Raw genomic sequence first — 16,384 nt, 5'->3', positions numbered from 1 at the left:
CATTTAAAAGTACAAGGCAATCAGAAGTAAAACCATTAACATAATTGTATGCAGGAGTGTTTCTGATTAGCAAAGTATATTTTAAAAATTTGTATCTGAATTTCTTAGGATAAGACACATTCTCCAGTTTGTCCTTGGCGCCTCAACCTATTTCCTATTATATTACAATAGGGCAAATTTACACATTTATAAATTCTTGCCTGATCCTTTGACACTCGAATTTATACAGATGAAGAGTTATAAAGATAATCTCCAAGACATTAAAAAACAGAATTTGTTAAAAATGGTTATCCCCCAAAATCAGTTGTATTTCTATGTATTAGCAATGAACAATCCAAAAATGAAATTAAGAAAACAATTCCATTTACAGTAGCATCAAAAATAATGAAATACTTAGGATTAAATTTAACCAAGGAAATGCGAGACTTCTAAACTTAAAACTACTAAACACTGTTGAAACAACTTAAAGAAAGACATCTCCTGTTCATGAATCGGAAGACTTAATATTGTTAAAATGGCAACGCTTCTAAAACTGATCTACAGATTCAGTGCAATCCCATTCCAAATTCCAACTGCCTTTTTTACAGTAATGGACAAGTTGATCCTAAAAGTAACAAGGAATTGCAAGGGACACTGAATAGCCAAAACAACCTTGAAAGACAACAACAAAGTTGGAGGGCTCACACTTCCTGACTTCAAAACTTACTACAAACCTACAGTAATCAAATCAGTGTGGTACTGGAATAAGGACAAGCATACAGACTTATGGAATAGAACCGAGAAGCCAGAAATTAACCCAAACACCTATGGTCAACGGATTTTTAAGAGGGCCAAGACCACTCAATGGGGAAAAGAAAACTCTCTTCAACAAATGGTGCAGGGACAACTAGATTTCCACATGCAAAAAAAATGAAGTGAACCCTTAACACACAACTGATACAAAAATTAACTCAAAATGGATCAAAGCTCTAAATTTAAGAGCTAAAACTAAAACTCCTAGAAGAAAACATAGGCATAAATCATTGTGACCTTAGATTTAGCAACAGATTTTCAGATATGACAGCAAAAGCACACCAACAAAAGAAAAAATAAACTGGACTTCATCAAAATTTAAAACTTACACATTAAAGGATACTCTCAAGAAAGTCAAAATAACCCACAGAATAGGAGAAAGTGTTTGCAAATCATAAACCTATTAAGGGTCTAGTATTAAGAATATATAGGGTTTCCCTGGTGGCGCAGTGGTTGAGAATCTGCCTGCCAATGCAGGGGACATGGGTTCATGCCCCGGTCCGGGAAGATCCCACATGCTACGGAGCGGCTGGGCCCGTGAGCCATGGCCGCTAAGCCTGCGCATCCGGAGCCTGTGCTCCGCAGCAGGAGAGGCCACAACAGTGAGAGGCCTGCGTACCGCAAAAAAAAAAAAAAAAAAAAGAATATATAAAGAATTCTTACAACCACAACAAAAAACAAATTAAAAAATGGGTGAAGAACTTCAATACACATTTTTCCAAAGATATACAAATGGCCAATAAGCACATGAAAAGATGCTCAGCATCATTAATAATTAGAAAAATCAAAACCACAATATTACTTTACACCCACTAGGATGGCTATAATTTTATTTTTTCTCCTTTTTTTTTTTCTGGCCATGCCACGCAGCATGTGGGATCTTAGTTCCCCAACCAGGGATCGAACCCATGACCCCTGCAATGAAAGCACAGAGTCTTAACCACTGGACCACCAGGGAAGTCCCAGGATGGCTATAATTTTAAAAAGGGAAAAAAGACCACGTTTTGGTAAGGATATGCTTCTTTAAAAAGCTAAACACAGAATTACCATCTGACTTAGCAATTCCACTCCAATACATATACCCAAAAGAAATGAAAATATATACCCATGCAAAAACTTGTACATGAACGTTCACAGCATCCTTCTTCATAATAGCTAAAAACCGAAACAATCCAAGTGCCCATCAACCGATGGCTCCACCAACTGATGAATGCATAAACGAACTGTGGTATATACAAACAATGGAATATTATTCTGCCTTAAAAGGAATGAAGTACTGATACATGCTACAACATGGATTAGAGAGGGCAGGAAGAATATGTAGGACACCATGTATCCATTCAAACATCCATCCACCATTCAAACACCATGTATCTCCACTATTGCCCCCTAATAATAAGTTTTGATGACACATGGAAGAGCACTGAAAAACATCATGTTAAGTAAAATAAGCCAGACACAAAAGGCCACATATTGTATGTCTCCACTTATATGAAATAAAATATCCAGAACAGGCAAATCCATGGAGACAGAAAACACACTGGTAGCTCCCAGGAGATTGGGGAGAGGTGGGGAGTGCAGGTGGGAATACTGAAATGACCACTTAAATGGCTATGTGTTTCTTTTGGGGGTGATGAAATGTCCTGGAGTTAGATAGTGGTGACAGTTGTACAACATTGCAAATGTCCTAGCAGTCATTGAATCATACACTCTAAAATAGTTAAAATTATGATTTAATTTTAAGTAAATTTTACCTCAATAATATTTTTTTAAAAGTGGTTGTCCCTGAGCATAGAACTTGGGGTGTTCAAGGGGACGGGGATCTTAATTTCTCATTATTAAATATTTTTTAGTACTTTTTTTTCCTTGCACCAAATCATCACAGACAGATAAATAAACAAAATGATTTCTCAGCTAAATTAACATCAAAAGTTATTATTAGGGGGAAACAGTGGAGATTCACGGTGTCTGAATTAAGTCCTACATATTCTTCTTGCCCTCTCTAATCCTATTCCTTCTCCCATATGTTATGGTACCACTATAGATTTAGTTCACTGACAGTAATTTTAAAATGTGGAAATTAAATCATTAGGTTATTCACATACTTCTTCCTTGCAAAGAATAAAAAAATAAATTTCAAGTGAAAGTAGCAACAGGAATGAACAAATGTACCTAAGTTTTCCCAGGGAAAACTGCGGTCAATTACTCAATAAATAATAATGGTGTACTTGCTATTATCAGATTTAAATTTCCTGAATTTTCCTCCAATTGAAGATGTTAAACAGTAAATTCAATTCTAAAATTTTCAGTTTTTCTTTAGATGTAAGTTTCACATAGTACATATGAAGAGCTTAATACTTACTTATCAAGGAAATCCTTATCCACCACAGCAGTGATGTCAAGAAGAGGATTTCCCATTCCAAAGAGAATATTTTCACTAAAAAAAACCACAAAATACAAGTTAGAAATACTTCTGAAAGTAAGGTGATGTGTAAAATGCACAAATATAAAAATAAATATCTTCACTTTACCTTGGAAATAAACTTAACATACTAGTTTATTAAACCTCTGATTTGCCTATTACACGTAGGACGACATTTTAGAGGAAGCACAAAGCCATTTAGAAAAAAGAATGACTTTTAAATTGGATGAAATAAAACATAACAAAAGAAGAAACCAGATCATGTGATTTTTTTCCACAATATTTAACAGCTAATGACTAAAGCTAATTAAGTTCAATTTTTTTAAGGTCTATCACAATAAAGTTTTATACTCAACAAACATGATAGATATTTAACTCTCTAGATAGTAAAATACTGATCTAATCAAAGTTTATTAGGGAGCATACAGCAAGTCCTGGAGGAATCCAGGCAACAGCCTTACCCTTCAAAAACTGAATGACTGGGGTGGGACCTTCACAATGGGTATCATAGATAGTGTAATTTTCAATTACATTTAACAGACTTTGAGGGAGTCTGTTTTCCATAACTGATTACAATACGGCTCAAAACTGAGGGAAAGATAGAATTCCACCACAACTGATACCAACTGACAGCAAGAAATGGACCAGAGGCCATAGCTGGGTCAGCCTCAATGAGAGCCATTCTTCTAGTTTATGCAATAAAATTTGCCTCTGTGCAATTTCCCATTGGTATCTAGTTTGCTCAAGCTCTCTTCCAGTTGCCTCCATACCAGTTACCCTCCTCACCATTTGGAGGTTATCAGTAATATCAATAGGACTGATACCCAAAAGTTCCTTTAGGAGAACGAGGTATAGCCTACAATTATAGTGTAAAATGATTTAGAAGACTGAATTACAGTCTCTTATTAAAATCACAGATTGGGCAACTATGGCTGAATATGCAATTAGGAGAAATTTATCCCTTTTTCTATTTAAAGAAAAATGATGGGGGAGGCATAAAAGACAAGGCATTTATTTATTTACACGGGCATCTGTAATCAAAATAAAAGTCTAATATAAAAAGAAAATAAGTGCTTAGAAAATGAAGGATCAACAGGCAGATACAGTAAAACGTGACCATCATTTCATTAGGGACTTCTCTACCTGATTTCTGTATTATTAGTCAAACAATAAGAACTCTTAGAACTTGTTTATTTTTCTTTAAAAAAGCACAGGGGAGCTGCTTGGTTGTTTCTTTTTATTCACGCTTTTTAAGTGTTCAGTTCAATATATACAGTAATGTAACCACCACCAAAATCAAAATATGAAACATTTCCATCATCACAAAAAAATATCCTCCTGTCCCCATGTCAGTCTCTCCACCCCGAACTGGTCCCCTCTAGGTTTTTTTGTTTTTTTTTTTTTTTTTTGCGGTACGTGGGCCTCTCACTGTTGTGGCCTCTCCCGTTGCGGAGCACAGGCTCCAGATGTGCAGGCCCAGCAGCCATGGCTCACGGGCCTAGCCGCTCCGCAGCATGTAGGATCCTCCAGACCAGGGCACGAACCCGTGTCCCCTGCATCGGCAGGCGGACTCTCAACGACTGCGCCACCAGGGAAGCCCCCCTCTTGGTTTTAAGGAATGTAACTGTGATACTTCTTTTTAAGAAGTCAGTCCTTTGCACATCTCCTGCATTCTCAAAATAGTTCATAACACTCTATTTGAAAATTTATTAAAAATAATATTACCAAATTAATTCAACCTCTCTGGGCCTATGGTTTCTACAAAGAATTATGGGGGAAAATGAGCACACTGAATCACAATAACCATGTTTAAACTCATTCCTAAACTTATTTGTCCAACAAAACCTTTGCTTATGGAGAAGAATATGTAAAATGTGATTCAGAGCTCCACGTGTAAAGGACAAAAGAGGAAGAACTTATACACTGACTACTGTTCCTCACTGCAAGAAGTACACAGCATGTGTACTTGATGAGAGATGCTGTCAAGTTGGAATTGTCCGGAGCCTGTGTGGAACCTGTTGCAGCAACAGTGGCTAAGGTAAGAGGTGGGGACAATAAAATTTAAAACAGCAGATAAAAGGTGTCTTCAAACAGTAAGTTAAGTAAAAACTATACAATTATTTCCAAAAGCAAATAAGTTTAAACTACTCACGTCGTTTTCCTCTCCATCAGTGTACGTAAATGAGAAACTATTATATGATTTCATTCTAGTATGACAAATTAACTTTGTTAAAAACACTAATTCTTCAAAATGGCTAGTTTCCTAAATACAAACTAGTGTCCACGCCAGTAAATACTGTATCACCCTTCTTAAACAATGAAGATACCATTTAAGTAAGCATTTACTTTGAACTTGTCCTATTAGATGTGAACAAGATGGGGGCTGGTCTATGGCCAAAAACTATGACTAACCCATACTAGGATTATTGTTTTGTTCCAAATGTTAGCAATGTCTTTTTCCTGGAATGGATGCTAGGATGAAAGATTCTGAATGACTTTTTCTTTCTTTCTTTTTCTTTTTTGGTCAGTAATTTTGAAGTGTCTCATAATTCAGGCTCCATCCAACATAAACCTATACTATAATTATTATTTTGTTAGACAACCTACAAATACGACACACTGACGTAGATATTACGTAAAAGATCCTGAGAAAACTTTGTCTTGTTTATTGATATATTGATATTGATTAGCCCTCTGGTCAGCAAAAATATTTACTTACATCTGGTGCCAGAATAAACACTATTGATGAGTGTCCTTAACTGTTACAGCAATCATCCCCTTTTTAAATTCAGAAAACTCAACTTTATATGTGATTCCTCTCTCTCCATCAATAAGCACCATTCTTAGTAGTAACTGCATCTTCCTGGTTTGTTCCAACAGTTCATCTACCAGGAACCCCACAACACCCGACTGGCGCTGCCTTTAACTAGGTCCTCTACAGACCTTGCCTAAATTCCTACACTGCTGCTATTTTTTTAGCCACAATAAATCCTGTACAATATCACCGAATTATATTATTTAAACAAATAATGATATTTTTCCACTTAAAAGTTATTCCCCTTACAACTATGTAGAGGATAAAATACAAAACATAAAGGACATTGAATCTAGCTGGAACCTACAATATTTCATCAAATCTGAGATGCCATGAATCATAAGATTCCAACTTCCCATGGAGATTGCAAGGCATAAATGCATCTGAGAGATGTTAAAATGTGAAGAAATGTGCATTATTACAATCACTGAAATACAGTGCCTCTCTAACTTTATCTCTCACCATTCTAACACATACAATCCATTTTCCAATCATAATACCTCACTGTGCCCTGAAAAAGACTGACTGTAAGGTCCTTCCCCTATACTTCTGTGCCTAGCAAACGCCCATTCACCTTTTTAAAATTTCTCGTATGCCAGCTCTCTTAGAAAATCTTTTCTGCCCAACTCGTACCTAAGGATTCCCATGTAAAAGTGTACAGGCTGTCTCCTGGACAACTCCAAAGGGTGCAGTTCACAATGTGAATGATAGCTCCTATAAACTAAGGCACTGCTGCCCACCTCCTAGTTTTACTCATTCCTCCTCCCTAGATTCTGTTAAGTTCCTTGATGAACTTTTAATCAATTTTAAGGGTTGCTTTGTACTTTATCTCAATCAATTTATCTCAACATAAAAGGTAAAGTTTTTTTTTTTTTTAACCTTAATTACATTTGTATTCTCAATAGCTGGCATATGATAATCACAAGGGCCTTGAGGGATTTTTCGATTCCAGGTTCTAACTTCTATCAACAGACTGCTGCTTATCTCAGGCTCCCATAGATCAGGACTGGGTCTAGAGTAAGGTTAAATTTTAAAGGTACTTATTACGTCAAAGGTCAAATAATAGAACACTAATTCAAAATAGGTTGTAATAGAGTTCCCTGATGGCCTAGTGGCGAGGATTCCAGGCCTTCACTGCCGTGGCCCGGGTTCAATCCCTGGTCAGGGAACTGAGATCCCACAAGCTGCACAGCATGGCCAAAAAGAAAGCAACAACAACAACAACAACAAAATAGGTTGTGGTAAGTTAAAAATGAATATTGCACTTCCTAATGCAATCACCAAATGACAACACAACAAGGTATAGCTAAAAAACCCAATAGACAACATAAAATGAAAAATTAAAATATAGTCAATTTAGAAAAAAAAAGCAGGAAAGACATAATAACACATAGGATAAATGGAAAACAAAAGATGGTATACTTAAACCCAACCATATTAGTAGTCACACTAAATGTAAATGGATAAACACTGCAATTGAAAAATAAAGACTGTCACACTGGATTAAAAAAAAACGCCATTTACTATAGATACACTTTAAATATAAAGACAGAGAGAATTTAAAAACAAAAAGCTTGGATAAAAAGACATACCATGCAAATACTAATCATAAAAAACCTACAGTGGCTATATTAATATCAAACAAGGCAGACATCACCAGATATAAAATGATTTCATAAAAATAAGCAGGTCAGGGCTTCCCTGGTAGCGCAGTGGTTGAGAGTCGGCCTGCCGATGCTGGGGACACGGGTTCTTGCCCCGGTCTGGGAAGATCCCACATGCCACGGAGTGGCTGGGCCCGTGAGCCATGGCCGCTGAGCCTGCGCGTCCAGAGCCTGTGCTCCACAGCGGGAGAGGCCACAACAGTGAGAGGCAAAAAAAAAAAAAAAAAAAAAGCAGGTCAATTCACCAAGAAACAAAATGCCTTCAAAATACTTAAAAAAAAAACCTGAGAGAAACACAAGAAATAGACAAATTCACAGTCTTAGTTAATTGTAACACCCCTCTTTTAGTAGTTAGTAAAACAGACAACACAAAAATAAGTTAGGGAATCACACTACTGGATATTTATCCTAGAGAAATGAAAACTTAAGTTTACACAGAAATGTGTACACAAATGTTCATAACAGCTTTACTGGTAATAGTAAACAATTGGAAACAACCCAAATGTCCTTCAATAGGTAACTAGGTAAAGAAACTGTGGTACACCCATACAATGGACTAATATTCAGCATTAAAAAGGAATGAACTATGATACAACTTGGATGGATCTCAAAGGCACTATAGTGAGTGAAAATAAAAGCCTTATCTATGTGTTACCTACTGTAAAATTCTATTTATATACCACTCTCAAAATGACAAAATTACATTGACTGAGAACGGATCAAGAGTTGCCAACTGTTAAGGCTGGGGGGGAGGGTGTGACCATATAGGGATAACACAAAGGAGTTTCTTTGTGGTGATAGAATAGTTTAATACCCTAATTGTGTTAATCTGGAATCTGGACATGATAAAATTTCGAGGAACTACACACCACCACCATGTCAATAAAAGGCAGTGTATGCAAAGACTGGTGACATTCTAATAACATCTATAGTCAACTTAATAGTACTATACCAACATCAATTTCCTGGTTTTGCTAAGATACTGTGGTTTTATAAGTTTTATCATTGGGGGAAGTTGGGTGAAGAGTGCATAGGAACTCTCTGTACTCTTTTTGCAACTTCTTGCGAGTCTTTCAAAATCAAAAAAAAAAAAAAAAAAACCTTGTAAAGTATTTTAAAAGAAAGAAAAAGTAAGAATATTTTTAAATGTTTAAGAAACAATTAGGGTGATAACATCAGGAATGGCAGAATAAAGGCCTCCAAAAATCCTCTCTTCCATAAAAGCAACAAGAACACTAGCAAAAAAAGTCAAAATCAACACTTTCAGAACTCCACATATTAACCAAAGGCTTGCAACACCTGAGGAGCATTTATTCAAGGGGAAAAAAAAGGCTGAATCTCAGTAAAAACAGCAAGCTTTGTGGCATTTTAACTTGCCCTATTCCCATCCCCCCTAACCAGCTCCAAGGCAGCCTTAAAAGCAACAGCCCCAAAACACAGTGGAAACCAGGGGCCTACCAGCCACTGGATGAGCTGGAACAGAACTGGAGCTCTTTCAAAGCCCCATTTTCAGAAAAGTGCTATTATTTGAGCTTACTGGCAGTTACCCGAAAAACTCCTACTCCAAGATTTCTCATTATTTGACCTGACTCAGAGTTTCCCCAGTACTAACAGCCTTTTCCCCCGGGGCATTTGTCAAAAACAATTGGCTGCAATTGTTTAACACCCCAGCCATCTGAAGCAGTTGGGACAAACAAGCAGCTAACCAAAAAAACTTAAAAGGAAAAGTGGGGCATGAGATATCCATAAGGGGTTTTGAAAAGTTCTGAATATTCCTGAGAATCTAGGAGACCATGTATTATACATGTGCCCTGGCCTGTGGGCATGCTCAAGAAAGACCTGAAAAGGTACTAAGCAATCATCTCTGAGCATGAGGCTCTGCACAAGCAGGAAATAGAGGCTATGGCAGCATTGTAAGCCTGGCTGGGCACTGAAGGTATGCCTCATCAAGCACATACAGCCTCTCGGCAGATACTGCTAGACAAAAACAAGTATTGGCAAGAACGCAGAAAAATTGGAATCCACATTGCTGGTGGAGACATAAAATGATGCGGCCAGCTTGACAAAAAAGTTTGGCAATTCTTCAAAAAAATAAAGTTACCATATGACCCAGCAATTCCACTCCTAAGTATATACTCAGGAGAAATTAAAACATGTGACAGGGCTTCCCTGGTGGCACAGTGGTTGAGAGTCCGCCTGCCAATGCAGAGTACACGGATTCGTGCCCCGGTCCGGGAAGATGCCGCGGAGCGGCTGGGCCCGTGAGCCATGGCCGCTGAGCCTGCGCATCCAGAGCCTGTGCTCCGCAACGGGAGAGGCCACAACAGTGAGAGGCCCGCGTACAGCAAAAAAAAAAAAAACATGTGACATCACAAAAACTTGGACATGAATGTTTATAGCAGCATTATTCATAACAGCCAAAAAGTGGAAATAAAAATATCCATCAACTGATGGATAAACAGAATGTGGTCTATACATACAATGGAATATTATTCAGCCATAACAAGGAATGAAATACTGATACATGTAACAACATAGATGAACTTTGAAAACATTGTACTCAGTGAAGGAAGCCAGGCACAAAAGCCCAAATATATGATTCCACTTATGAAATGTCCAGAATATGGCAAATTCAAAGAGACAATGTAGATTAGTGGTTACCAGGGGATGGGCAGGGGAAATGGAGAGTAACTACTAACAGGTATGAGGCTTCATTTGGGGATGATGGAAAAGTTCTGAAATTAGATAGTAGTGATGGAGGTAAAACCCTGTGAATATCCTAAAAACCACTGAGCTGTACAGTTTTAAATGGTACATTTTATGGCATGTGAATTATATCACAATTTAATAATTAATAATAATTAGTTAATAATTAAGTAAATAAAACAATGAAACTAATTGGTATTTATAGAACAATACACCCAACAACTGCAATATTCATTTACTGAATAAACGATGTGTAAAACAACTACACTGAAAGCCTCAAAATATTGCTGAGTGAAATTAAAGACTTTAAAAACACATGTAGGGCTTCCCTGGTGGCGCAATGGTTAAGAATCCACCTGCCAACACAGGGAGCACAGGTTCAAGCCCTGGTCCAGGAAGATCCCACATGCCGCAAAGCAGCTAAGCCCGTGCACCACAACTACTTAGTTAAAAAAGTACTGAGAGGGGAACATTTTATATATGAAATGCACATGTTAGAAAACAAGAAAGGTTTAAAATCAATGGTCTAAACTTCTAACTCAAAACAAAATGGAAAAAGAGTAAATTAAATCCCAAAGAGCAGAAGAAAATAAAAATATGACAGCAAAAATAAACCAAATAGATTAAATAAATGAATGAATGAATGAAATAGAAAACTATTACCAAAATAGAAGTTCAACAAAACCCAAATCTGGGCTTTTGAAAAGATTAATACATTTGATAAACCCCTAACAAGACTGATCCCAAAAAGTTAAAAAAAAAAAAAAAGGCATGGGAGGAGTACTAATACCAGGAATGAAAAAGGGGACATAAAACAGTTCCTACAGGCAGTAATAGTATACTATGAACATCTTTTTAACAATCCAACAATTCTGAATAAGTTTCTTTAAAAATGCAGCTTACCAAAACTGACACAGGAAAAAATGTTAAATCTGAATACTCATTTATCATTTCTTTAATAAGAAATCAAAATTTGTAATTTAAAACCTTTCACCCCTTCATCCAAAAAAAATTCCAGGCCCAGTTGGCTTCACTGCTAAATTCTATCAAAAATTTAAAGAAACAGCACCAAGCTTACAAAGCTACAATAATTAAGAAAGTGTGGTATTGGTGTAACAATATACAAATAGGTCAACAGATGAGAACAGTGAGTCCAGGAAAAGTCCTACATCTATCTAATCTATTGACTGAAAATCCTTTTGAGGAAACCCTTACACCATAGCAAAAAATCAGCTTAAGATGGATCTTAGACCTAAATGTGAAGGTTGAAACTACAAGGCTTCCAGAAGAAAACATAAGAAGAAGGAAAGATTTCTAAGAACCCAAAAGGTAATAAACAAAATAAATCAATGAATTCAATTTCAAATTTTAAAACTTCTGCTCCCAAAAGACACTGTTACGAAAATGAAAAGACATGTCTTTTTTGCTTATTTGCTACATAGGAAGGTATGTATGTTTGTTTGTAATATCTAACAAATAACTTATATCTGAAGTATCGAAAGAATTACAAATCAGCAACAAAAAGACAACTTATATTTACAAATATGGGTAAGACCTGAACTGGCAGTTCTAAAGAAAAGATAAGCAAATGGTCTATAATCACATTATTAGCAATCAATGAACTAAAACTACAATGAAATGTAACTACACATCCATCAGAATGGCTAAAATCAAAAATGCCAAACACTGTCAAGAAAGTGGATTAACTGGAACTCTTATAACACTGAATGTTTAAAGTATTTTGTTTTCTATTTTAGAAAACAGTTTGGTGGTTTCTGAAGTTAAACATACATCTACCCTAGAACACAGCAATTCCACACCTGGGCATTTACCCACGTCCACACGAATGTTCATGGCAGCTTCATTTAAAATAATCAAACCCTGAAAACAAGCCAAAGTCCATCAACAGAATTGTTGCTATATCCATATAATGGAATCTTACTCAGCAGTGAAAAGGAACAAACTATTAACACACACATCAAAATGGATGAATATCAACATTGTTACTGAACAACAGTAATCAGATAATCAGACACAAATAGTACTTACCGTATGATTCCATTTATATGAAGTTATAGAATATACAAAACTAATCTCTACTAATAGAAGCCAGAAAATGGTTGCCTGGATGGTGCAGGGAATGAGACTGACTGAAAAGAGGCAGAAGGGACTTCCCTGGTGGTCCAGTGGGTAAGACTCCGGGTTCCCAATGCAGGGGGCCCGGGTTCAATCCCTGGTCAGGGAACTAGATCCCACATGCATGCTGGCAACTAAGAGTTCGCATGTAGCAACTAAGAAGTCGGCATGCTGCAACTAAGAAGCCCACATGCAGCAACTAAGACCAGGTGCAGCCAAAATAAATACATATTTTTAAAAAAAGAAGAGACAGGAAAGAACTTTCTAGGAGATGAACATGTCTTGTAAGTTGGTCTGGGTGGTGTTTTACACAAATACTTTTTTTTTCCCCAAAATACAGTGAACTTAGGATCTGTGATTTTACTATATATGAATTATACTGTTGGTATTTTTTTTTTTAAGTAAACAAACTAGGAAAATATTTGTGTCCCTTAGGCTATGTAAGGCCAGTCCTTCCATTTAAGCCTGTGCATACTGGCATGCCTTCTTGCAAACTCAAGGAAATAATCTCTTCCCTCTGTCCAGCATCATCTGTTTTTTCACTTTCTACTGGATCATTCTTTTCAGCATACAAATATGCTGAAACTCCTGCCCCTCCCTCCCAGAAAACCTCAAAGACACATATATGTCCAACTATTATTTCCCTGCTCCCCATTACAGTAAGAACACTTCTAAAAGATTGTGCTATTAAATAGCAAGGTTCCCTAAACAAGATAAAATCATTAATTTAAAATTCAACTTTCAGGAGCACATGTGAGACATACTAATGACTAACACATAGCAATTTGCAGCTTATAAAGCATTTTTATGTATGTTATTGCCTTTAAATCCTCACAATAACTCTGTAGTGTAGGTATTGCTATTATCTGTTTAAGAGAAACAAAAGGTTCAGCAAAGTTCTATAACCTGCCAAAGGTCAGACAACAAATAAATGATACCTAACTTCAAATCATGTGCTTTCTTGTTCAATATACTACTCTGAGACAGTAAGAACTCTAAACACAATAAAAATGTCCGACCAATGAAAAATATCCAAATCTAGCCAAAATAAGCCAAAATAAGCTAATATAAGCTAATATCCATCATCTTATGGTCGTATTTCAAGTAACATTTCAACAACCAAAATCTACTACAACAAAATTATTATAGTGTGTAAGTAGGTGACTAGATAATTTATTATCCAAATGGGATACTTTTGAGAATAAAGGAAGAGCTATTAATAATTATGCCAGGATAAAAGGCATGATCCAGGACTGTCTTGGACAAACTGGGACATATGGTCATCCTATTTATAAACCAGCTATGCTATGTGAAAATAAGAATTCAGACTTACGTTTTATTACAGTATTTTTTTAAATAACGTTTTAAAACCGAGTAGGTACGAAGAGGTAAATAGGCGTGATTGTTAACCAATGTTACAGGACAGGGTTAACATTTAAACAGTCTAGACATTTTGGTTCCATCTCATCTTTGACAGTTCTGCTTAATATAGCAATACTGTGGCTGGAAAGATTTGGAATTAGAAAACCTTGTATGTTTTTTCAAACAAAGATGACCTATTTATAAATAAGTATTAACAGCTGACATTGCAGTTCTCCAAAGGAAGGATTCCTGCTTTAGTTCTTCAAAATATTTCATAAATGAAACAATTTCATTTTTCATTTTATTTTAAAAATTCATTAGCCTCACTAAGAAGTCTCATGGCATAAAAAAGTTTGTACAGTAATATGAAATTTATAATTCTTAAGACACAAGTCCTGAAAATGAGTTTGAAAATTCTGTTTAAAGGCTCTAAAGAAACCAAATCAACAAAACAAGGCAGTTTCAGTCTTAGCCAGAATTTAGTCTCGATATGAATGTTCTCCATCTGAGTGGCTTGGCAGATCCTACTGGATGTACCTCAAAGTCTTGAGTGTTAGGAGAAAAATACCCTAGGACCCCACCCACAGCCCACATAAATTTCCCAATGTAGGCTTAACCCACAGAAGTGGTTACAGAATTATCATGTAGGGCAGTCATGTCAAGTCCCAGAATAGTCTTAAACCAAACCTGACCTGTCTGGGAAAGCCAAAGAATTGGGTTCCTCAGCTCTACAGCGAACACTCTCCCTGTCTCCCTACCTCATTTTCCCAGTCTTCCCTGGCACAAACTCAAGCTGTAAGCAATGCCCAAAACCAGATGAGACATTCATGTCAGGAAGGCAATATTCATAGGAGTATTTTGAAATACTGTTGGCTCAGTGAAAAGTGCATAATGTAGGAGTTAGGAGACCTAAATTCTCTCTTAAGCTCTATCATTGCCAAACTAGGATATATCACTTCACTTTGGGCCTCAAGGTCCAGTATAGAGAAAGAAAAAGAGTAAAATGGTGACTTCCCTGGTGGTGCAGCGGTTAAGAATCCACCTGCTAATGCAAGGGACAAGGGTTCGATCCCTGGTCGGGGAAGATCCCACACGCCGCCGAGCAACTAAGCCCGTGCGCCACAACTACTGAGCCTGTGCTCTAGAGCCCGCGAGCCACAACTACTGAGCCCGCGTGCCCCAACTACTGAAGCCCACGTACATAGAGCCCGTGTTCTGCAACAAGAGAAGCTACTGCACCACAACAATGAATAGTCCCCGCTCGCCACAACTAGAGAAAAGCCCACGCACAGCAACTAAGAGCCAACGCAGCCAAAAATAAATAAAATTTTAAAAAAAAATTAAGAGGAAAAAAAAAAGAGTAAAATGCTCTCTAAGATTCTCTTCTAGTCCTGACATTCTACATTTTCCTATGTCTCCTGAATTTTAACTCAAGGGTCAACTCTCCTGTTGGGGCAATTAAAAATGTTTTATCATTTCTCACATGAAGACAAGCTGGAATCTGATATACGTAATCTGATAATTGGTTTTACAGGCTGTAAACTCTTCATTAGTAATGGTGTAGTAGAGTAGAATACAAATAATAGTAAAAGTCAAAGAGACAGTCGAATTCTCCAGCCAAACTTATTCAAAGATTAAAAATTTTTTTTAATTCTTTTGATTTAAATCATATTTAGGAATTCCTAATAGCTGAATGCTACACCGGAAAGGGCACTGAACTAGGTATCTAGAGAGCTGGGTTCTACTTCAAGATATGCAACTACTTGTGTGAACCTTAACAAATCATAGTATCTCTTGGCTTCAGTTTCTTCAACTGTAAAATGAGGGAATTAGGTCAGTTCACTTCCTGTTTAAAAAATCTAAGATTTAAACATTTATTTTCAGACGACACCATTCTCTAAGGGGACCAAATTGCTTTCAACAAGAAGAGAATACTCCATTTATAAAACATCTTAAAATATAAGAACACTTTCATATCTAACCAGCAACACTGTGGAATACATATTTGTATCACCATCACTGAGTATTTCATTAAACAAATGTCCAGAGAAGGAAAAAAGAGAAAAAGAACATCAGTAACTCAGAAAAATACCCTCAATTAGAACCTAGGTGTGTTGACCACTGGCCCTCACTGGTTTCCAATCCTATTGATGTATTCTGTGGTAGTCATTGCGAGGAGTCACATATTACTATATTTAGCAGCAATTATTTTAAGTGTGGTATAAAAAACAACAATGGACACGAAGTCAGATTTTGATAGCTTGGTGACCTTGATCATTCTCCTCACCAGTATTAAAAGCAAGTAAGCAGTACCCATCCTTTCGGCTACCGTTAAACTGGGTACAAAATGGGTATATGCCTAACATCATAAACGTGAAAACTAAAGGTATGACAAAACTGCATTAAATGCAGTCCTCACTGGGAACCAGCTGGTATCTGTAGGATTACCAAACCATTTTAAAACTGTCACCACATATATAGAGTTGC

The 16,384-nt window shown here is 36.7% G+C and overlaps 1 protein-coding gene and 1 long non-coding RNA gene across 9 annotated transcripts in view; one reads left to right on the top strand and one right to left on the bottom strand.

The window, feature by feature from the left end:
* LOC125961101 (uncharacterized) overlaps nt 1–16,384 on the top strand; it is a 259,744-nt gene that overhangs the window by 93,314 nt on the left and 150,046 nt on the right. The gene's annotated exons all lie outside the window — the stretch shown is intronic.
* ADK (adenosine kinase) overlaps nt 1–16,384 on the bottom strand; it is a 485,652-nt gene that overhangs the window by 441,079 nt on the left and 28,189 nt on the right. For all 8 annotated transcript variants that reach the window (XM_033434179.2, XM_004273086.3, XM_049697247.1 and 5 more), the window contains one exon: nt 3,155–3,229. In XM_033434179.2, coding sequence (XP_033290070.1) covers nt 3,155–3,229 — 75 coding nt within the window. The remainder of the gene's footprint in view (nt 1–3,154; nt 3,230–16,384) is intronic.

Source organism: Orcinus orca, chromosome 14 (assembly GCF_937001465.1).
Source record: "Orcinus orca chromosome 14, mOrcOrc1.1, whole genome shotgun sequence".
Taxonomy (NCBI): Eukaryota; Metazoa; Chordata; class Mammalia; order Artiodactyla; family Delphinidae; genus Orcinus; species Orcinus orca.
Note: the sequence above shows the minus strand (reverse complement) of the source record. Positions and strands in the feature narration are given on the sequence as shown.